The sequence below is a fragment of the Lepidochelys kempii genome, chromosome 7, assembly GCF_965140285.1.
Source record: "Lepidochelys kempii isolate rLepKem1 chromosome 7, rLepKem1.hap1, whole genome shotgun sequence".
In the NCBI taxonomy this organism is placed as follows: Eukaryota; Metazoa; Chordata; order Testudines; family Cheloniidae; genus Lepidochelys; species Lepidochelys kempii.
Genome location: NC_136386.1, coordinates 107,983,493 through 108,007,920, shown reverse-complemented (window position 1 = coordinate 108,007,920; position 24,428 = coordinate 107,983,493). Strand labels below are relative to the sequence as shown.

The 24,428-nt window shown below is 42.0% G+C and overlaps 1 protein-coding gene across 2 annotated transcripts in view; it reads left to right on the top strand.

Moving 5' to 3' along the window:
* PLPP4 (phospholipid phosphatase 4) overlaps positions 1-24,428 on the top strand; it is a 97,756-nt gene that overhangs the window by 16,592 nt on the left and 56,736 nt on the right. For both annotated transcript variants that reach the window (XM_073354964.2, XM_078853864.1), the window contains exon 2: positions 17,189-17,297. In XM_073354964.2, coding sequence (XP_073211065.2) covers positions 17,292-17,297 — 6 coding nt within the window. In that variant the 5' untranslated portion in view covers positions 17,189-17,291. The remainder of the gene's footprint in view (positions 1-17,188; positions 17,298-24,428) is intronic.

Sequence of the window (24,428 nt, the reverse complement as noted above, 5' to 3'; positions counted from 1 at the left end):
TGATGTAGATTTTGGATCTCGGCATGAGAGCACTTACTTGAGCATGGGTAGGTTTTTGTAGAGAAACAACAATGGTTCAAGTGAGAACACTAGATTTATTTATGTGTAAACAAGGGAGAATACCAAAGTTGTTTTGTTCAGGCTAGACCATGGGATTCCTGATCATTTCTGGCTTTGGGCGGTGTTCCTTGGAGGGAGCTTACAATGCAATTAGGGAGCTTCACTATTTTGGTTACCAATAAAGGATTTATTACTAGAATTGGGTCCGATAACTACTGAGCTGGGTGTGTGCAGGCATGGATTCATTAACATCTGGAGCAGAGATCCCCCATCATGCAGTGCTTCCCTGCTTTTCTGGTCCCAGAGTTCCGTGCAGTTCTTGCCTTGGAATCTCTGTTCTCCATTCTGTATGCTAATGGAGATGCCTCCCTGTCCCATCTTCGATGCAAATGAGGCTAGGGGTGTTTCCTTAATTCTGTCATCCTTATCCCAAGGGTTTAGGTAGGTCTCCCATTGCCTTTTCATTGCTTTTTGTAAGTCTTTCTTCTGATGCAGATTTGGTTCAAGCTGGGGGTGGGGGCAGCAGGGTCTTTCGTGAGTCAGACAGGCTGGGTACTGTGCCCTGGTTCCCCAAGAACACAGAGCTGCTAGGTAATATCTGCATTCCCTTTTTAATGTCTGTGTGGTTTAAAACTCATGTTACAACTGATTTTAAATAGGATTTTAATTAAAATGAGGTTCCATAAATGTCAAGGTCTAGTGGGGAACTGGTGTGTGCACTGATTAAATTTAGCACGACCACCTGATTTAAAGCATTGAAAAGTCTTTGGCATCAACTGCAACCTATTTATCCTAGCCAGATCCACGCCTTGAAAACCAGCATTCTGATTTTCAGTGGCATTAAATCAAAATATTCCTAGCAACTCTCTTACCTTTCCATTCTTTGATTAGCATAGGAACAAATTGCTTTTATGGCCCCTTTACCCCAGTCCCCAATTCATTTCTCTTTTGGTTCATAATTATTTGATGCTTTCTCTACTGATTTCCTTCAAACATCTCCTGGGCAAAAACATGCTGAATTTTTGATGTTTTAAATGGAGCAAACTTTCATGCCACAGAGGAAACATTGTTAATTTTGTATAAACACTAAGGTCACTGCAGCTTATTTATTCAAGATACCCCGGAGAGTGTGAGGATTGCAAATTATTGGGAGGCTGAGTAAACACAATTTCTCAGTGATAAAAGATCATCTGATCACGAGTCCAGGGCCACAGCTTAGAAAAATTTACTGGTCTTGAAAACATCTGTGCTAGTCTGTTAGCTATATTCCTGTCGCAAGGTACCAGTGAGCAGTGCTGCCTAGCCCATTGTCGTGGTGTCTCCAGTTAAGCCTACCTCCTTTTCTGTGCTGCAGCAACGTCAGTAACACAGTGCCACTGCAACTCTCTTTCCCACGCGGTTTCAGCAGCTAATTGTTATTATTTATTACAGAGCTTGTCTTATTGCCCACCATATCCTAGGTACTTTCTGAGTGCGGAAGAAGTCACTGTTCCTGCCCCAAAGAGCATATAGTCTATAAAAAGAAGGACAGTTGAGCGGGGTGTGGGGAGAAAGGGATGCGACATGCAAAGGGCTCTGGGTGATGATAGGCACACAGGTAATTATTTACAAGTTCTCCTCTCCTCATCTTCTCTCTACCACTATGCACCTTTCAGTTCAACACAAGAATCCTCAGAGGCAATTTCAGTGACCTTATGGCCCTTTCATACAACATTTGACTCCTTCCTTTCACATAAATGAACCATTCCGTGGTATGCAGTGCTGTAGCTATGGCGGTTCCAGGATATTAGACAGACAAGGTGGGTGATGTAATATCTTTTATTGGACTAACACCTGTTGGTGAGAGAGAAGCTTTTGAGCTTACACAGAACTCTTCTTCAGGTTTTAGAAACTTACTCTGACTCTCCGACCGCACAACCCTAGTTGTCACCTACCGCCCCTTACTGGAACCCATACAGGGGATCATCAAACAATTACAACCTATACTCACTGGGAACCCCATCCTGAAAGAAATTTTGCTGAACCCCCTCTTCTGGCCTTCAAACAACCTCTCCAAGCTCATCATCAGAAGCAAGCTCCCCACAGAATAGGACACACCAACTCAAAGCGGTACCAGACCCTGTCAGAACAACAGATGCAAAACCTGGAGACACAGCTCAGCTATTACAATGATCAATACTCCTCACAACATATCTTTGAAGATCCATAGGTCTTACACATGCCTATCACAACATGTAGTGTATCTCATCCAGTGCACTAAATGCCCCAATAACAAGTATGTGTGTGAAATCAGACAATCACTATGCTCTCAACTGAACTCCCAAAGGAAAATTATAAAAGACAAAAACACCCTAACACCTGTGGGTGAACGCTTTTCACAAAGTAATCACTCTATATATCTGACCTATCAGTCCTCATCCTCAAAGGAAACCTGCACAACACTTTCAGAAGATGAGCCTGGGAGCATAAATTCATAACTTTGTTTGACACTAAAATTCATTGACTGAATAGAGACACTGGACTTATGGCTTATTACAACAATCTATAACCCATTAACAATCCCTCCTAGCTTCTCCCCACCTCCACTTTCCTCCCTATATCTGGATATATCCCTATATCCAGCAGGAGAGTGGGTTTGTGTGTGTGTTGGGGGGGAGTGGGTAAGAAAACCTGGATTTGTGCTGGAAATGGCCCAACTTGATTACCATACACTTTGTAAGGAGAGTGATCACTTTAGATAAGCTATTGCCAGCAGGAGAGTGGGGTGGGGGGAGGTATTTTTTCATGCTTTGTGTGTATAAAAGATCTTCTACACTTTCCCCAGTATGCATCCGATGAAGTGAGCTGTAGCTCACGAAAGCTTATGCTCAAATAAATTGGTTAGTCTCTAAGGTGCCACAAGTACTCCTTTTCTTTTTGCAAATACAGTCTAACACGGCTGTTACTCTGAATCCTCTCAAGATCCTTGCTAAGGGATAGATATAATAATGCCCCATTTTATAGATGAGGAAACTGAGACACTGAGAAGTTAAGGCTAATGTTTTCATACTATGATACCTGTCAGTTGTGGATACTCCACATCTGTGAAAATTAGAGCACGTGTTGGGGTGCCCAAATACGGACTTGGGCGCTTAAGTTTATGCACCGAACTTTTGGCCTAAGTGACTTGAGCAAGGTCTCACTGCAAGTCAGTGGCACAAAGGGAAAGGATCCCAGATCTCCTGACTCCCAGTCCTGTGCTTTAATCACTAGGCCAAGCGCCCTTTTCGAACTAAATAAAAGTTTAATTGATTTAAGATTTAACGATGGTGTCAGGTTTCTTTTAATGAGATTACAGATCATCAGTGATAATAAGACCTTAGTCTTTTCATTGTACTTCCAACATATCGTTTTCATTTGCTTCCAACTAAGGAATTCTTAGTCTCCCAAATGACTGCATAAAAATCTAATTAGAGGCAGAGCTCCCTCCTGAGACTAACCTTTATGCTAATATAAAACCAGGTTATCTCCCCAATGGTGACAACTGTTCAGTGGCATTTTAGTAGCTTTGATAGAATTGTTCCAGCTTCCATGTGGCGAGCAGAATAGCAGTAAGAAAAGGAGTACTTGTGGCACCTTAGAGACTAACCAATTTATTTGAGCATGAGCTTTCGTGAGCTACAGCTCACTTCATCGGATGCATGCCGTGGAAACTGCAGCAGACTTTATTTATACACAGAGAATATGAAAAAATACCTCCTCCCACCCCACTGTCCTGCTGGTAATAGCAGTGATAACCCACAGTCCTCACTACTTATCTTGCCTTACCACTGCCCTGCCTATCGACTTCTGCTCTGTTAATGCCGCTTTACACCACAGCCACAGTCCATCTCCGGCATTTAATATTTGCCCTTTATTTTCAGAAGTCCACAAAGTAACCAACCCTCCTCCCAATAAATCCCCAAACGCCTGTTTCCTTGAATAATATTAAATGCATAGAAGACATGATATTTTGATACCATGAATGAAAAAATCTACAAAGTTATTCAGTAGGGAGGTGGACAAATACTGTAATATCAGTACCTTTTAAATTACTATTTTGGAGGGTGCAGGGGGCTACATGTTGCAGTTGGAGGGGGTGATTTAATCATCCAAGCCTCATATTCAAATCCTGACAACTCATTCCTTACAATGAAAAATAGAGTTCATTACAGTTTAACAACATAAGGTTCCATCTGCTATGCAGACATTAAAGATCCCAGGGCATTTTTTCTAAGATTAAACATTTGCCCAGTGGTCTTTGGCCAGCATTTTCCTCTTTCCCCACCCATTGCCCATTGTACACGTATAAAGAACATACACATATCCTGTAATCAAATCAACCCATACAAAACCTCCTGGACTCCCCCCACCTGAATCCAATTGCAGGATCAAGGTCACAGTTTGCAAAACAGTTTGAGGTTAAAGATGTGCTCTAAATGCTTTTATTATTACATTCAACTACTGAAATCCACAGTGGTTGTGAAAATATTCAGGCAGAGAGGTGTCCATATAATACCTAATTCACTGAAAAGGTAATGCGTCCAATACATTACTAGTCTTTGTCAGTGAGGTAAATATTGATAAGTTAACTCATGCTGAGAGTTCTGAAGAATATTAGGTAGCCAGCTCATTTTAAAAGAGTGAATATTTTTCTTTATTTAAACTGAAATTACTCCAATTTCCATTCTTTTACTTTAAACAGCCTTCTTATGTTTTATGTGAGAGATTCATTGACCTTTATAATTTTACTGTTACCTCTCTGGTATTTAGTAAGGCGTATAGGGAACTATATTCAAAGCAGGTTCAGGCTTAGATCCACTTGCCTATAGGTATTGCTTAGAAGAAAGGAGATCTAGTCTCTTGGTATTTGAGGATAAAAGATTCATCAGCAACAAAGACCTACCGTAACCACACCAAAAAAAAAAAGGATCCCTCCCCATTTTATTTTTACATTACTCTATTTCGAATGTTCTTTCTTTCTTTCTCACTTATATGGTATCTGGCTGGACTTCCGTTTATTTCTCAGCTATTGTAACAGGCCGGGGCTGAGGGGTAGTGGTGGTCAGGGGCGCGGGTTTGGGAACCAAATTGCATCAGGGAGGGAAAAGAGGAATCTGAACCCTCCAGTTCAGTCACAAAATAAAGGCTTCAAAGTAGAGACAAAAAGGCTTGTGCTTCTTGTGGCTCACAGTCAGTAAGGGGGAAGCTTCCCATGTCTTGAAGTACACGAGTGGCATCTATGAGTAGTAGACCCATCTGGGCTCCTCAAATTCTCAGGAGCAAGCACTTCAGTCCCCTTCCTGCTGGGTTTATATCCTCTGAGAACAGGGCTACCCACTTACAATTACCTTTATAACTTTATCCGGGGCATAGCAACCTATGGGAGGTGGAGAGGTGCCTGGGCCAGGATCTTAACCTCTAATTTGCCAGGCATCACGTTGAGCCCATCCATTCTCTGAGTTACTATTACTAGTTTTATATATACTGAAATATATGATACTACCTAGAGGGATACCATTTTGATGACACTATTTTATGATGTAGACACCTCTCTGTAATTCCTTTCAGAGACTACACTTTATTTCCTGACATCCAATCGCGGGTCAGGGTGACAAAGGTCATATGACAAAACAGTTCCTTCTGCTTTGGCTTGTTCAACTGCTAAGATTGAACTTGGGTTTGCTTCTCTTTGTGTTTTGCTTTGTTGGTTACTATGTGGGCAGGTGTTAGCTCTCTCAATGTAGGAGCACTGCCAATACCAACCTGGGAGCCAGTGTCCTCACATGACTGGGATAAGTATCCATTGCCTCAAGTGACTAACATTATGCTGTCCATTAAGAACTGGACTGAGACCAGCAGATTCATCTCACGTAATTCACCAAACAGCACACAACCACTTTCAGTCACTACCAATCTGGGCAGAAAGAGGAGCCAGCTTGGTATATCATTTCTAGTCTCTTGGACCAAACACTCCTCTTTCACCTGAGCAGTTTTTTTCTTGCCAGGTGGGTGTGAGAGACGAGCTTGGTCCAATAAAAGATTTTACCTCACCCACCTTGTCTCTCTCTCTAATATCCTGGGACTGACACGGCTACAACTACACTGCATACAACTCCATATAGGTGGAGTTTGACTTGTATATTTTGGGGAGGGGCAGCTCAAGCCAGGCCAACTGCGGGAATTCCACACCTGCCCGAAGCTTGCAGTTTGGGTGGCAACATCTCCCACGCTCCCCCAAACTACACCCACGTGCACGGCATTTTTTCTTGTGCAGTTTATTTGTTTTAAATCCCTCGGCCTTAGTCGATATCTCTTCATTATGCGCTTCAGATTCCTAAACTGTGTTTTCTGGTGGCAGTTTTTTCCTGGCTCCTTGTCTCACTATGACTGATGGCAGATGCTGTCCCACTCCTTTTTTGTTTCTTCCTCTCTTTTTGTTTCCCTCTACTTTCTCGTCCTTTTCCTTTTTCACACCCAATTCTCACTTTCCATTTTTCCCCTCCCCCAGTTTCTTTCTCTTCTTCTTGTTATCCATGTTCTCTGCAACCTCCGTTGCTAGTCGTTTCTCTTGAATTATGCCTCTGCCTCCACTCTCTCTCTCCTTTTCGTCTGCTGTCCTTCTGACTTCACATTGGAGTCACTCAGCTGGACATAGCACCATGGGCAGAAGAGTGGGAACTAATATGTCACTTCGTCTTGCTGATTGACAGTGGACAGTGTTCACCTGAAACATGTTAAGCTCAACATCATGCACGTTCTGCAGGATCCGTAAGTGGATGATAAGTCCCAGGTTTGCAATGGACGCATGATTTTAAATTGAAGTTGGAGGGGGACCTATTTCCCCACCCATTTCTCTCTTGATATGAACTTGTTTGCTGGCAAATAAAACTCATTCACCTTTGTGAACATTTAATTCTTCTGGAGTCTTAACTCATGTTAGCTTGTGCACTTATCCATTCAGAGTGGGCTCCCTTCCAGTACGCTGGAGTGGAAGCCTGGTCTTGTGGTTAAGCTACTACAGTGGGTGTCTGGGAACTAGGTTCAATTCCTGACTTTGCCACAGGCTTCCTGTGTGCTGTTGGGTGACTCAGATAGGGCTTGATTCTTCACAAAGTCAAGTGCCTCAGTTCCCATAGAAATTCAGTACTTTTTGAATTCTGGTCCGAATTCACAAACATTTAGGGGATGGAGGTTTCATTTCCAAGAATGTTTGTAGAAAAAGTTTAAACCATGCAAATGCCAGCAGGAATAAATATTTGCAAATATTCTCAGACTGGAAGAGTTCCCGCTGGCCAGTTTGCATAGTTCTTTTTATTCCCAAGAAGATTTAGACAAGTGCTTTTGATTTATTCATTTTGTGGGTCATTAGCTTTGGTTCTATGGGTGAGGAAGCACAGCTAATGTTTCTAGTATTTTTCTGGCACACAGGCATTTTAAAAATTGGATGTATGTATTGATTATAATGAATAAATACAGAAATAAATATGAATAGTCGACAAATTCCTCAAACTCTTGACCAATTTGGAGGTAATTTTCAAATGGTAACGGACTCCTCTTGTTTATAAAGCTTAGGTTGTTGAATCAAGGAACAGACAAAATAACATGGGGAAACTTTTTAAAAAGCACCTAAGTGACTTAGGAGCCTGACTTTCAATGGGGATACCATCCAGGGATACAGAATTAACCAAACTTCCTATGGGCGTCACAAAAATACCCACAAGGAATCTGGGAATTGTGCCTCCTCTGTAACAACTGCTACTGGCATTAAAAACCACAAATAAGGGCTAGGGTCGCTATTTGATGCATAACCTTTTATTGTTTCAAATTGACTGCGTAGGCTATCTGCAGTCATAGAATCATAGAACTGGAAGGGACCTCGAGAGGTCATCTAGTCCAGTCCCCTGCATTCAAGGAAGGACTAAGTATTATACGCATTGGCATTCAGCAGTGTGAAGTCATAAGGAACCAGGGACATCAGAAAGTGGCTGAGATCAGAAAGAGTGGAGATAAAAGTAGAACAGAAAGCAGAAAAACATCTCAGGAGAGTGACAGTGAGTGCAAAGGCAGAGAGAGATCAAAAAGAGTCCAAAGCCTACTAAACTTGTAATAATGTGTGGCTTCTGCTACCCAAATATTAATTGTGTCACACAGGGACAGAGACCGCATGTTTTAGTATGACATTACATTTAAGAGGGCTAAATGTAAATGTATACATCAAAGAACAAAGAATATAAGCCATATTTAGGGTCGTGGTGGATAATCAGCTGAACATAAGCTAAATGCTAAACCATTTAGAAACTTTTGAAAAATTTTACCTTGTGATTCATCATGTGGCAGGAAATGCAAATATAAAATACAGCTACCAATTTATGGATAAGCCATAGTGCGTAATTTGCCACTCCCCTTGCAATGCCTGGCATGTGAGTAGACCATGTGGTGTCCTATTGAAGTCAATGATTCCCTGCGCTACACATTTCCATCAGTTATTAGATGAGCAACTGCACATTGCAACCGGTTCTTGGGACTATTTGTGAACAGAAAAAATAAAGATGAATTATTTGCAAGAAATAATCTGATGAGCTCTAGTCATAAATTCCAAAACAAGAAGGGGCCATTGTGACCATCTAGTCTGACCTGTATAACACAGGCCATAGAACTTCCCCAAAATAATTCCTAGAGCATATCTTTTAGAAAACATCCAATCTTGATTTTAAAATTGTCAATGATGACCCATGGTAAATTGTTCCAATGATTCAAAATGTACGCCTTATTTCCAGTCTGAGTATGTGTAGCTGCAATTTCATGCACTGGGTCATGTTATATCTTTCTCTGCTAGACTGAAGAGTCCAAGTTCCACATGTAGATACTTACAGCCCAATCTAGCCACCCCTTAACTTTCCCTCTGTTAAATTAAATAGATTGAACTCCTTGAGTTTATCACTATGAGGCATGTTTTCTAATCCTCTAATCATTCTCCTGGCCCTTCTTTGAACCCCCTCCAATTTATCAACATCCTTTTTGAATTGTGGGCACCAGAACTGGGCACAGTATTCCATCAGCAGTCACACCAGTGCCAAATTCAGAAGTAAAATAACCTCTACTCCTACTTGAGATTCCCCTGTTGATGTATCCAAGGTATCACATCAACTCTTTTGACCTCCGTGTCACACTGGGAGCTTATGTTCAGCTGATTATCCACCACGACCCTCAAATCTTTTTCAGGGTCACTACTTGCCAGGATAGAGTCCCCCATACTCTAAATATGGCTTATATTCTTTGTTCTTTGATGTATACATTTACATTTAGCCCTCTTAAATGTAATGTCATACTAAAACATGCGGTCTCTGTCCCTGTGTGACACAATTAATATTTGGGTAGCAGAAGCCACACATTATTACAAGTTTAGTAGGCTTTGGGCTCTTTTTGATCTCTCTCTGCCTTTGCACTCACTGTCACTCTCCTGAGATGTTTTTCTGCTTTCTGTTCTACTTTTATCTCCACTCTTTCTGATCTCAGCCACTTTCTGATGTCCCTGGTTCCTTATGACTTCACACTGCTGAATGCCAACGCGTATAATACTTAGTCCTTCCTTGATTGAAGGGGACTGGACTAGATGACCTCTCGAGGTCTCTTCCAGCTCTATGATTCTATGACTGCAGATAGCCTACGCAGTCAATTTGAAACAATAAAAGGTTATGCATTAAATAGCGACCCTAGCCCTTATTTGTGGTTTTTAATGCCAGTAGCAGTTGTTACAGAGGAGGCACAATTCCCAGATTCCTTGTGGGTATTTTTGTGATGCCCAAAGGAAGTTTGGTTGATTCTGTATCCCTGGATGGTTTTTATTGACAACATTATTTAGGACAAGCATTTTAAACACTAATATCTAGCTTTAGGTTCTTAAATCCATAATGAGGCACCTACATACAACTCGTTTCAATTTTAGAAGTGCTGAACACCCTTAAATCAAACTGAAGTCAATAGGAACTGTTGGTGCTCAGTGCCTTGAAAATCAGACCACTTTTATTTAGGTGCTTAACTACCAGTTTAGGAGTGTATTGGTTAGACCCTAAAGCGGGGATTTGCAAAGAAGCCTAAGTGAACTTGGCACCCAATTTCAGTTGACTTTTAATGGGATTAGGGTGTCTAACTCCTTTAGGCTTCTTTAAATATCCCAAGAGCTTGATCCAAGCCAGTGGGAGTCTTTCCATTCACTTAAGGCTTTGACTCAGGCTGTTACATTTGAACATTTTGTCTGTCTTTTTGTCTGTTAGACTATTACTAACAAATGTTATACATTTTTCCAAACCTATAAAAGTATGGAAAGGGAGGGAAAGAGGAAAGCAAGTAAATCGTTCATAAGAATAAAGTGTAAACTTTCTAAGTTACAACCCAGGAAACATAAGATTTGCTTTATTTAAGGATGGATGTGCCTATGTTTTGATTTATGATACAAAATATCTAGAAACCATTTTTCTTTATGTAAGACCTGGCAAAACAGAGTATAGCTATCTATTACTAATATACATACTCATCCAAACAAACTTGTGGTATCTTATGAATAGTAATAGCCTGCACTATCAAACAGGACCAAGGAACATAAATCATTCAGTATCAGGAAACTTAGGAAACCAGTGTATCCACATGATTATTTAATAGGACATGTACATTCAAAGCTGGTGAATTCTTAGATCCTGTTGCCCACCGGTGATGTGAACTGGTATGAAAAATAATTGGTCTTTCTATACAAAAATGTGATTTTTTTTTCAGGTACAGTCTCTGTTTTTTCATTCCCTCTCATTCTATTGTTTGTTTCTTTATTGCTCACACAACAACATCCACCTCCACTTCTGCTTCATTTTGTTCAGTTATAATTTTTCTAATTGATTCTTGTTCAGTTTCAGCAAATTGCTTTCCTTTTTGTTCATTATGTTCCAATGCAGTAGCTGACCACAGTTCATAGAAACAATTAAAAGAAAGCAACATATTCATAATCGAATTTAATAAGCTATGTGGACACAGGATTGTTTTTACTAATTATATAACTATAATTGTTGGTTAAATGCTGAGACAAAATTAAATCTGTCATTAGAAGATTTCAAAGATTTTGGAAGCTTAAGAATCAGAAAATTCAGTTATGATTCTTGCTAGAACCAAAATATGCTAACATTAATTACACTTTGTTCTCCTCTGAATATGTAGTACTTCACATTACCTTTGAGGGGTTAACTTTTATGCCTTAATATGTATTTGCAGTGTGGTTGGGTGTTGATTGCTATGAGAACTATACATTTGTATTTCTTTACATTTGTTTAACTTCTCAAACAAATGTTTAATTAATACTTTTTGTTTTTAAGAGGAAAAAAGGAGACAGAAGGCAAAGCAGCAGAAAGCCCCCCAAACCTTTAATGTTACTGTCGTTTGTTCATGTACTCAAATGTGTGTTTATATAAATGTGCGGTCTAATGTGACACATTTCAAGAAGTGCAGTGATGCTCATACAACTAGATGCCAGAAGCAATGCCTTGAAGCATCAATGCACATGTATCCATTGTTCTTCATAGCTTGAGGAAATTCATCAAGGCCTAGACATATCAAAGAGTGTGTCTGTGCTTCAAGGCATTCCTTGGCATGTCTATCTTTTCCAGTGCCTTGAAACAGATCCTTGAGTCACTGAGACCACTAGATACATGCGGGAAGGTGTCATTTAAGATGTGACCTTACAATAACTGCATTCTCTGAAATTCTAGCAGTAGCTTTTGTTTCATTGTTTGGATATCCAGACACATGTGCTTGTCTATATATGTATGTCTGGATAAGCACCTTCAGGAGCAATCCGTGCTCTCCCTATCCCACTCCACTTTTACAATCAGGGGTGTGAAGTGCCTTAGATATAGTAGAACTATGATTCTTGGTGGCCTTCAACTTTCCCAGAATGACTCGAATGACAATACTGCTATCCTTTCCAAACCATATGGAATGCCCTCAGTTGAGAATGCTTCACCTCCAACTCTCATGCATTTTGTCCTCGGCTCTGCCTAGTATAGAGGAGTTTACTTCTCCAGATTGGCTACTGATGGAGACAAAATCACTGATATATTCATAGCAGCCTGCTGAGGAGGCCGGCAGCCATAGTCTGCACAAGCTGGCGCCTTTGCATATTTTCAACATTCAACCTCAGATGCGGTGTGTTACCATAATCCAGCGTGAGCATAACTAGCATATGCATCACTGTGGCCAGATCTGCAGTCCAACGGGAGGGTGGCATTTCCTACAGAGCTGCGGGTATGGAAAGGTTTTTTCACCACTTAGGGTAGGTCTTCATTGGAGCTGGGAGGTGCAAGTCCTATTTTGCATAGATGTACCTATGATAGCTCTGCTTGAGCTAGTCCTTAAAAGTAGCTGCAACTGTGGCAGCATGGGTAGCCGCTTGGGCTAGCTGCCCCCAAAACAATCCAGTCCTAAACCCCTGGGTACATTCTCAGGTGGTTAGCCCAAGTTGCTGGCTGTGCTGCTGTGGACACATGGCCATTTTTAGGTACTATATCGAGCAAAGCTAGCATGCGTATGTCTACACGAGCTGGAATCACACCTCCCAGCTCAAATGGAGACATACCCTGAATCCACCTGATAGTTAGCTTAACAATGTGTCAGACTGGACTCCAAAGCTTTGTTCCGCTGTCATGAATGGTGTGTGTGTGTTTGTGTGCGTGCGTGTTAACAGACAGGAGGACAGGGTCCTGGCTAGTTATCTGAATTTTTTCACAACCACTGAGCAACAGTATTATATCACAATTAGATCTTAACTGATCTTTTTCAACCGCAGCAAAGCACATATTTCTTAGAGGACTGTACACTTTATAGCACACGAGGAGTCAGAAGTTCTCAAACATAGCCATACTTGAGTTATCTGAGCACAGAAAAATCATCTGTAAAAAATTTTTACAACAAAAATCTTCTTAATCTGTTAAGATACCATTTCACTGTTTGAGCTAAACAGACTTGATTAGGCCCTACCGAACCAACAAGAAAAATATTGTATGGAAAGTGTGTGTATTGTTTATTTTAACCTTAGGGTGCCATTTGTCCCTTTGAAAATCTGCCACTGAATCTATGTAAAATATTTGCCTTAACAGAGAACGTTTAAAATCTGACTTGAAGCAATTTTTGTTTTTAAGAATGTCTCAATATTTATACAGCTGATACATTCAAAAGAAAATAAAATTTGCTGGAAACAATCATTGAATCCCTTTCTTCAAAGCAAAACAAAAAAGCATTTCTTAGAATATCCTTTATTTGCCAGTCATCCCACAAAAAAATTTAAAAAATATAAAAAATCACCAGGCGCATGAGAAAGTGTGTTGTTTTTTTCGACTCAGCAGATTTCTTTTTTTAGGAAGTAACCTAAAGGGAAAAGTTTTGTTATTTCTAGCCTTTTTAATTTTCTTGGGTTTATTGACCTTGATTGTAGAACTACCAGAATCCTAAAATCATTGCTATGATTCATTTAATTGCAGTCCTTTGAGAGAGTTTCTGGTTTTCTAAAGTATCAGCTTTATTTCATTTAGTTTTTGGCCCAGACTCATTGGAAATGGGGCTCAATGTATTGTGCATCACAGATTTGTAAATATTCTAGATTTCTGTTCAAGCTTTTAAAAGAATTTGGGTGGTTGTGGGGAAGAAAATGGGGGAAAGAGGATTCAGCCAACAAATTAATGTGGGATTTTTTTTGCATATATTATTTGTCAGCCTGTATTGTATTGGGCTTTCTTGTAGCCTTAGCCATGACATTGACAAGAAATTTCAGGTGGATTTCTGAAAGAGCTATGAGACCTGGATGAGAGTTTCTGTTGCAGAGCTTGTGTTCCTATGGCCCAGATTTACAAAGGTATGCAGATAGATGCCTGATTGGACTTACAAAAGTGACTAAGCAAGATAGCTCCCTCAGGGAACAGATGGGTAGGATCCCCTGGGGGGCTAACATGAAGGGGAAAGGAGTCCAGGAGAGCTGGCTGTATTTCAAGGAATCCCTGTTGAGGTTACAGGGACAAACCATCCCGATGAGATAATAGAAAGAATAGTAAATATGGCAGGCAACCAGCTTGGCTTAACGGTGAAATCCTAGCGGATCTTAAACATAAAAAAGAAGCTTACAAGAAGTGGAAGTTTGGACATATGACCAGGGACGAGTATAAAAATATTGCTCGGGCATGTAGGAATGAAATCAGGAGGGCCAAATTGCACCTGGAGCTGCAGCTAGCAAGAGATGTCAAGAGTAACAAGAAGGGTTTCTTCAGGTATGTTGGCAACAAGAAAAAAGCCAAGGAAAGTGTGGGCCACTTACTGAATAAGGGAGGCAACCTAGTGACAGAGGATGTGGAAAAAGCGAATGTGCTCAATGCTTTTTTTGCCTCTGTCTTCACTAACAAGGACAGCTCCCAGACTGCTGCGCTGGGCATCACAACATGGGGAAGAGATGTCCAGCCCTCTTTGGAGAAAGAGGTGGTTAGGGACTATTTAGAGAAGCTGGACGTGCACAAGTCCACGGGGCCGGACGAGTTGCATCCGAGAGTGCTAAAGGAAATGGCGGCTGTGATTGCAGAGCCATTGGCCATTATCTTTGAAAACTCGTGGCGTATGGGGGAAGTCCCAGATGACTGGAAAAAGGCTAATGTAGTGCCAATCTTTAAAAAAGGGAAGAAGGAGGATCCTGGGAACTACAGGCTAGTCAGCCTCACCTCAGTCCCTGGAAAAATCATGGAGCAGGTCCTCAAGGAATCAATCCTGAAGCACTTACATGAGAGGAAAGTGATCAGGAACAGTCAGCATGGATTCACCAAGGGATGGTCATGCCAGACTAATCTAATTGCCTTCTATGATGAGATTACTGGTTCTGTGGATGAAGGGAAAGCAGTGGATGTACTGTTTCTTGACTTTAGCAAAGCTTTTGACACGGTCTCCCACAGTATTCTTGTCAGCAAGTTAAAGAAGTATGGGCTGGATGAATGCACTTTAAGGTGGGTAGAAAGTTGGCTAGATTGTCGGGCTCAACGGGTAGTGATCAATGGCTCCATGTCTAGTTGGCAGCCGGTGTCAAGTGGAGTGCCCCAGGGGTCGGTCCTGGGGCCGGTTTTGTTCAATATCTTCATAAATGATCTGGAGGATGGTGTGGATTGCACTCTCAGCAAATTTGCAGATGATACTAAACTGGGAGGAGTGGTAGATACGCTGGAGGGCAGGGATAGGATACAGAGGGACGTAGACAAATTGGAGGATTGGGCCAAAAGAAATCTGATGAGGTTCAATAAGGATAAGTGCAGGGTCCTGCACTTAGGATGAAAGAACCCAATGCACAGCTACAGACTAGGGACCAAATGGCTAGGCAGCAGTTCTGTGGAAAAGGATGTAGGGGTGACAGTGGATGAGAAGCTGGATATGAGTCAGCAGTGCCAAGAAGGCCAATGGCATTTTGAGATGTATAAGTAGGGGCATAGCGAGCAGATTGAGGGACGTGATCGTTCCCCTCTATTCGACATTGGTGAGGCCTCATCTGGAGTACTGTGTCCAGTTTTGGGCCCCACACTACAAGAAGGATGTGGATAAATTGGAGAGAGTCCAGCGAAGGGCAACAAAAATGATTAGGGGTCTGGAACACATGACTTATGACGAGAGGCTGAGGGAACTGGGATTGTTTAGTCTGCAGAAGAGAAGAATGAGGGGGGATTTGATAGCTGCTTTCAACTACCTGAGAGGTGGTTCCAGAGAGGATGGTTCTGGACTATTCTCAGTGGTAGAAGAGGACAGGACAAGGAGTAACGGTCTCAAGTTGCAGTGGGGGAGGTTTAGGTTGGATATTAGGAAAAACTTTTTCACTCGGAGGGTGGTGAAACACTGGAATGCGTTGCCTAGGGAGATGGTGGAATCTCCTTCCTTAGAAGTTTTTAAGGTCAGGCTTGACAAAGCCCTGGCTGGGATGATTTAATTGGGGATTGGTCCTGCTTTTGAGCAGGGGGTTGGACTAGATGACCTCCTGAGGTCCCTTCCAACCCTGATATTCTATGATTCTAGGTGCCTAACTTCCATTGACTTCAATTAGAGTTAAGAGCTTAAGCACTCTTGTACATCCCACTAGGCACGTAAATACTTTTATAAATGTGGCCCTACATTATTTTTGACTATCCCATTTCCTTCCAAATCCTGCTTTTCTTAGTTGGTTCACATCCCCACCTCCACCTGCATTCCACAATTGTAAGATAAACATCCTTTCTTCCTCTTGAATTTTTCCATCTTTCTAGCATCTCACTTTTGCCTTAAGATGGACAGGTCAGAGGACATGGAGGAATGATTTTAGACTGATATATTTCAAGAACTACAAATAAATCTAGACCTCCAGGTTATTCCCAAAGTTCCGGAGGACATTTCTACCCAATTAAAGTATTCAGACTTTAAAAGACAATCAATCAAAGGTATCTGAACAAGAGAGGAGGGACTTACTTGACTTGACTTCAGTAATAGCTCTTTCCATCTTCAAAGGCTGGACACTGTTACTTGCCCATATTCCAAATCTAAAGAGGTCGCCAACTGGGTCTTTTTAGGGGATAAGTGTCTTTTGGAAAAGATGTTTTGTAAAGATTATCCTGTTCTTTCTGTCAATGGGAGAAATTCTCTTTATTGTATCTTTCTATCTGCCTAATGACTATAGGACTACTAGTTTTTGAACCTCAAACTTTGCATCCCAAGACTTGAAATTTGGATGCTATGACTTATCAATTAGTGTTTTTCTTTTTCTGTACATGGCACCTTCTTCCCATGGTATCCTGTTCTAGTTTGTACCTTGAGTAGAAAATAATGGTAATTTATCCCCTTGAGTGCAGTTTAAGATACTCTTTAAAAGGTGCAGTTCATGCAATTTTCAGAACCATTTTGCTGAGTGTATATGTATGAAGGTTATATAACTATAACACAGTGGTGTAGGGTGGCAATATGTATGGATGATTAATGGCTGTAGTGTCCTAATTAGTTTTGGCGAGGGGGTTCTGCAAGGCTATTATTTCAATATCCATCATCTTTTTGAACTGGAAAAAATATCTTTTATTGTTATGTTTAGTTTTACAGAGTTTTTGGATCCATTCCAGAGAGTTATCCAGCCAGAAGAAATCTGGCTTTATAAAAATCCTTTGGTACAATCAGACAACATACCTACACGCCTCATGTTTGTAAGTACCAGAGATTTAATGGATCATTTGACAGCTATATGAACTGTAAACTAAACACACTTTCATTTGATAACAGGAAAACTTGTGTAAATATAGACTGTTCCTTGGGTTCTGATTATGATAAGATTCAAAACCATGTAAGCCTGAACGTATTCATAATATGAGAAATGTTACAGAGCATGCTTAGAAAAAACGCAACGAACAGTGCAGGAGGAGCGGAAGTACCATATTCTGAATTCTATATTGATGGTGCTGTTTCAGATTTAAGCAAGAGTTCACTAATGGATGTGAGGTATGATAGGCTCCTGCATTAGGTGTCTGGGCACTTTTGAAAATCCCACTAGGCATCTGTCTGCATCCCTAAGCACCTAACTACCTTTCTTAGTGCCCTTTGGCACCTTTGAAAATTTTACCCCAAATCTCTACATTGTGATTTGCTCACGTTCACAGCCCCTTTGTGTTGGTTTTCTGTGAACAGTCAAGGGGTCAATGGGAGATCAGGGTGCCCAGTATATCACAGAATCAGTTTTCAAGAATCCTAGCACTCACCTGACATGACAGTGTTATTGTTCACCCTGCCACGCCCAGCAGAGTTCATATGCACATGCAGGAATGGTTTTAAGCTAGTGGGAGCAACTTATATCAAGGTACCTTTACAATACTAGCTTTCAGCACTTATTGTGGAGAGATACTACACTTATTTAAATAAGTCCCTGGCACTGAGTACCTCCCCCCCCATCATACCAGTTACCTCCACATACGGAGCATATATTTTTAGAAGTCAGTGGACATAATTCTACGGGTGGAAAAATTCCTACAGTATCTCCACCAGCTTGTGTGGAATTACCTCAGGGAAATCCTGGTTCCCTTGAAGTCAAAAGGAGTTTGCCACTGACTTCAGTGGGGCCAGGGTTTCCCTGTGAGTCTTTTGTCTTTAAGGTCAGTGGCTTTAATTCAGAAGGAAGGCAAAACAAATGATGTAGTTTGATGATTTTTGTCTTTGGACAAGAGAGTAAATCCAAAGTTAATAAATATTTTTAGTTATATAGCTGATAAATTGAGTGTGCTTCTTATTTACGAGACAATAATCCTATTCTGACCAAACAAAGTCAAAAGCTGAAGGCCAAGATGTTTAATCGCCCAGGATACAGTTATTACTAAGTTAGGAGGAAGCCTCATTAAGTATTTCCCCATCACAATAGGGTGAAAAAGTTAAATGAAAAGCAGACATTTTGAACAGTGTAAAAAGATAGAGGCAGATGGAGCCAGGAGCCTAATTCTCACACAGAGTGGTATCTTGCTTCATGAGCAGCCCCACTGAAATCAGTGAAGTAAGGTACTACTCTTCAGTGTGCGAGGGTCAGCGAATCCTGCCCAAAATTTGCTTTGGGCATATAGTTGATGAGTTCTTAGGGCAGTAGTGAATAACTGTGCAGGGGGTTGCAGCAATGTGGAAATCACATTAAAAAAATAAAATGGCCGTGGGAGAAGTAGGAAAGATAATGCATTAGATGTCATAGATGACATCCAGTGGTTCATAAATAGCAAGAATGTAAGGGTGGTACATTTGATCCTTATCTTTCTCCTACCCCAAATGCCAGTTTTTGGCATACTGTAGGGCAGCTGAAAGCACCAGTGCAGCTGTGAGTCAGTAACCATGTGCTCGGATTGGCTTAGACCAGGGTGGGCAAACTTTTTGGTCAGAGGGCCACATCGGGGGGGGTTGCGAAACGGTATGGAGGGCCAGGTAGAGAAGGCTGTGCCTCCGCAAACAGCCTGGCCGCTACCCCCTATGCTCCCCCTCCCACTTCCCGCCCCAACCTCCCACCTCAGAACTCCCGACTCATCCAACCCCCCCCCGCTCCTTGTCTCCTGACCGCCCCCTCCTGGGATCCCCTGCCTCTAACGGCCCCCCCGGCACCCCACCCCCTATCCAACCCCCCTGCTCCCGTCCCCTGACTGCCCCGACCTCTATCCACACCCCACCCCCTGACAGGACCCCCAGGACCCCCGACCCATCCAACGCCCCCCCCACTCCTTGTCCCCTGATGAACCCTCCTGGGACCCCCGTCCCTAACTGCCCCCCCCAGGACCCCACCCCTATCCAACCCCCTGCTCCCTGTCTCCTGACCGCCCCCACCCCCCCAAACCTCCGCCCCATCCAACCACCCCCTGTCCTCTGACTGCCCACCGGGACCTCCTGTCCCTTATCCAACCCTCGCCCTCCCTGCCCCCTTACCAGGCCACTCAGAGCAGCAGGATAGGCTTATTGGAAAGCCTGGGAGGTGGGTGGGCGCAAGCCATGCTGTCCTTGTGGTGGCATGGCTGCAGGGGAGGGGGGACAGTGGGGAGGTGATGGGGGCTAGCCTCCCTGGCCAGGAGCTCAGGGGCCAGGAGCTCAGGACAGGCCAGGCAGGGACATAGTTTGCCCATCTCTGTCTTAGACTATTTCACTCAGTAAAAGGCAGCTCATCTGTGAGTGACTCCTTGAATTAAGAAAGTTGGTCTTATTTCTTTAATTAAAACAAAACACACACACACACACGTGTTATTTACTTTCATAATTGAAGGTGCTTCCTGTTACCAGCGTCATAAACCAATTTTAAAATGAATGTCCAAACAAAGAATTATTTAGCATTTGTTACAAAGTCCTACATTTAGAACACTGGGCAGTTTTAAAGTCCAGAGGAAAGTCATGAATAGTCTAGCTCCAGACTCAAGTTAGGCTAAATCTGCATGTTGGCAAAGGGGAAGAACAGGAAGGGACTTCACTGTTCTGTGTCTTCAAGGACAGGCATGCATGGGATATTCATGGCTGACCCTGCAAAGTGCTAGGTACCCTCAGCTCCCACTGAAGGTTGAGGAAGTGCCCCTCCCAGGAACTGCTCAGCACAGCACCTCGTGGCTTTAGGCATTTACACAGTCCATCACATCTGCTAACTGTTTAATAAGACAAGTGAGTGCTTTACTCAGTACCAGGTGTTTGCTTAGGTGGATTCCACTCTAATTTCTATACTATAGAAAAATATGCCTTCCCCAATCAATGGTTCACAACCTGCAGCCCGTGGGCCACTTGTGGCCCGATCAGCACACAGCTGCGGCCCATGTGACATCATCAGGGCCATACAGGTAGCATTGGATGCGGCCCACATAACGAATTGCAGGCCACATATGCAGCCCACAGTGGTAAATAGGTTGAGAACCACTGGATCATAGCCTGACCAACCCATGTGCATGCTTCCCTGCTTGAGCTCCTGAACCATGGTCCCAGCCCCTAAACATTCCAGCCAGTGGGGCTAAGCTGGTGTGGTGCAGGAAGGGTAGTATTCTGGCATGGGTAAGTAGCAGATTACTAACCCCCTGGAGTAAGGGGAGAATATGACTCCTTCCCAATGCTGCTTCCAGGACCGCACTGCTATACTGCCCCTTACACAGGCTCCGAGGGTGAGCATACAATCTAGCCCTAAATCATTAAAGTATGCTATCAAGCAATAAAGCAGCATGGAAGTGAAAAATCAGTATTTTTCACCATACAAATTAAATCTTGTGTGCCAATGGATTTTATTGAAGTAATCAGAGACAACAACAAGTGCTTTTCTGGGAGATTTGTGCAACTTCCATTTATCTTTAGGCTGCCAAGATGAATAATGAATGTGCTAGACTTTTACTGGTGTCTCACCCATCAAAGCAATATTAGCAGATTTCACTGAATCATGAGGGGGATGTTATTATCTAGACCCTTGTGACATATATTATAGATGTGAGCCCTGCACGGTTCTATTATGGAAGTAAAAGGCAATCTCTGGTAGGTCAGGTTTAGCTTATACATATATTGCACTGATGAGTAAATTGATTTCCTAACATAAAAACTGCCATACTGAGGCAGACCAATGGTTCATCTATCCTATTATCCAGTCTTCCAACAATGGGTGGTGTGAGATGCTTGAGAAGGAATGAACAGAACAGGGCAATTATCAAATGATCCGTACCCTGATGCCAGGCCTAGCTTATGGCAGTCAGAGGTTTCGGGACACCCAGAGCATGGGGTTATCAATTGATGTTTTCAAATGACCAATAACAGCCAACACAATGAATTGCAAATGTGAACAGTTCTGAATCTCCATCACAAATCCATCAGTTTGTTAAAAATATATGAAAACCTGGAGTGTTACCAGACGGATTGTGCAACATTTTGGATTTAGTTTCTGCTTTACTTCTATCCTTTGTTGATATCTTCTGTTGCTCCTGCCCGTTCAAAAGATTTCTAACTCCCCTGTTTCATCTGTATAAGCTATAAGTCTGTCAGCGAGGCTATAGTTTGACATGTTATTCAATAATGGAAGACAGATTTGGTTTTTGTGTGTGTTGGGAATCCTTCTTTTTAAAAATAATAATAAGCCTAGATTTTACACTAACCATTTTTTTCACTGTCTCTGATAATAAGGTTTAATTTCTGTTTTCAGAGAGAGATGGAGATGTTTGCATTCCTATGGTAAAAGAAATAAAGTCCATTCTTAGCCCTGTATTCTGCCACCAGTCCACACAGGAGATTCAACTGGAACGAAAGATGTTCTGCACAAAAATTTATGGCATGCTTAATAAAATGTAAAAATAGGGGGAGCCATTTCCTGCTGTCAATTTCACCCTTATTATTCACTCAAGTCAATGGGGTTGCACGGATATAAGAGAGAGTGGAATCTGGACCAGGATAGATTATAACAGCAATAAATACTTTGCACTTTTATATAGCTCACTACGTCTGATGATTTAAAAGAGCTTAATATTGGCTCTGAGCATGGGGTATTATTTCCATTTTTCAGAAGGGTGAACTAGGACACAGAGGCCTCTTCGTCCTAGTTCCCCAAGTCTCCATCAGTTTCTCCATCTTTTATTTAAATGGGACTACTCAAGGAGTAAGATACTACTCAATGTAAACAAAGATAGCACAATCTGGCCCAGGTTAAATGGCCTGCCCAAGCTAGCATGGCAGACAAATCAGTACCGTAATGTACAGTTTAATTTTCAGGTTCTCTAAAACATCCTAGGCAGCTTATTTTCACTTTGCTCTGCTATACAATATAATTAACTGCCTGCAGTAGCAGAGCTGTACGAGCAGCATCCCTGCTGAAGGACACGCCTCACAAGAATCCAGACTGCGTCTTTGCAATCAAGCATTTATTGCAACGTGATCCATCCGCCAAAGGCCAAACTCTTCCTTTAATGGGATTGTCATTAAGGTTCCCAGGAGTCATGCACATGCATCCAAGGTAGATTTTGACTGCAAGTTCCTTTGCCAGACAAGAATGGCACACAATATGCTATTGCTGAACCTTGCTTCCCTAGAGTTTAGTTGTAGATCTTTGGGAGCTGTTCCCCCCCCCCACCCATAATTTTTGATCCAGATTAAGCAACCTGCCTTTGGCTCCACTCCAGTACACTTGTTGTGTACATGAGAGAATCATAAGGCTCAGATCCCCTAATGCTCCAGAAAAGTCAGCTCAGTGCACTTTTGCAGATTTGGGAAAAATATTAAGAAAAGATTTAAGCATCCCCAAGCTCTGGAAAAGCTTGTGCTGGATTCTTCTACCCTTATTCACACTGAGTAGTATCTTACTCCACAAGTCGTCCTTTTGAAGTGAATGGATTTTCTTATGAAGAAAAAACACTATTCAACACAAGAAAATTGAGGTCTGAATATGAGTGGGGTTTTTTTTAACCTGAGGTAGTAGTAAAGAATGGCAGCCAAATTCCAACACTGATGGATTTTGTGAGATTTGTGATAAGTATGATGGGATATGTGACGGCTATGTGTTTCACAGCAGTGAGCCCATGCATTTCCAAGTAGTTAATCCCTAGATCAGTGGTTCCCAGACTTGTTCCACTTCTTGTGCAGGGAAAGCCTCTGGTGGGTCAGACCGGTTTGTTTACATGCCGCGTCCACAGGTTCAGCCGATCGCCGCTCCCAGTGGCCACAGTTCGCTGCTCCAGGCCAATGGGAGCAACAGGAAGTGGCGCGGGCCAAGGGACGTACTGGCCGCTACTTCCAGCAGCTCCCATTGGCCTGGAGCAGCAAACCACGGCCACTGGAAGCCGCGATTGCCGCGTCTGCAGTTTCGGCCAAGTAAACAAACTGGCCCGCCCCACCACGGGCTTTCCCTGCACAAGTGGCAGAACAAGTTTGGGAACCACTGCCCTAGGCTGTAAAGTGACCTATAATCCTGTTGTTTATGGAAGCCAGGAAAAGGACATTTTTAGATATATGAAGCAAGTTAGCACAGTGAGTTCAGTTAGAAGTATTTTTCTGTTAGGAATCTGTACAGAGGAAAATATTGGATCAGCAAAATAGTAAGTAGGCCGTTTGCTTTTGTGCACCGCCAGTTACATATGCTAAATAGTTCATTCTTTTCAAACTACAGTACAGTATATTTATGGTGAGTTGTTCACCAAGAATTTTAACTGTGACCAGCCTGCATGAAATACAGCACAAATAATGCACCTGTCTGACATGCTTTGTCACATTGAGCAGTAGTTTCTTTGTGAATAGCCCCACTGTTGAAATTGGGTTCAATGAGATTACCAACATACTTAATACAAGGGTGGCAGAATCAGGTCCAATACTATTTTCTAGTGTCTAATTTGCAAACTATGGTCCGGACCCTTAAGCACATGAGCAACTTTACTCAATAAATAAAGTTACCTATTTGCTTCTTTGTTTGCAGGCTCAGGGTCTACAACCTGACATGTTTTACTCTGTTAAACATTACATTGTTGTGTGTGATATATGTGTTTCTTAATAGATCAGAAAGGTGAAGAACTTGCTTATCCACTTCTAGAAAACAAACGTACAGAGATGTAGTTGTTGGCAGTACTGAGTCATGATCTTTATGCAGTGTTCTTTTTCATTTGCAAAACTGACACTTTAAATGTAGCTCCAAGTAATTACAAATCAATTATAACCCATAATTAGGTTACAATTTTTAAGTATATTCATTGCCCTCTAGTTACAGGTATAAATCATCCCACTTTGCTCAAGGTCAGGAGTTCAATAAAGATTATTCAGCCATCCGGTCTAAGTGGTGCTAACTGGAACTAATTATTAATCCGTGGGGATGACAGGGAGTTGATGCTCTC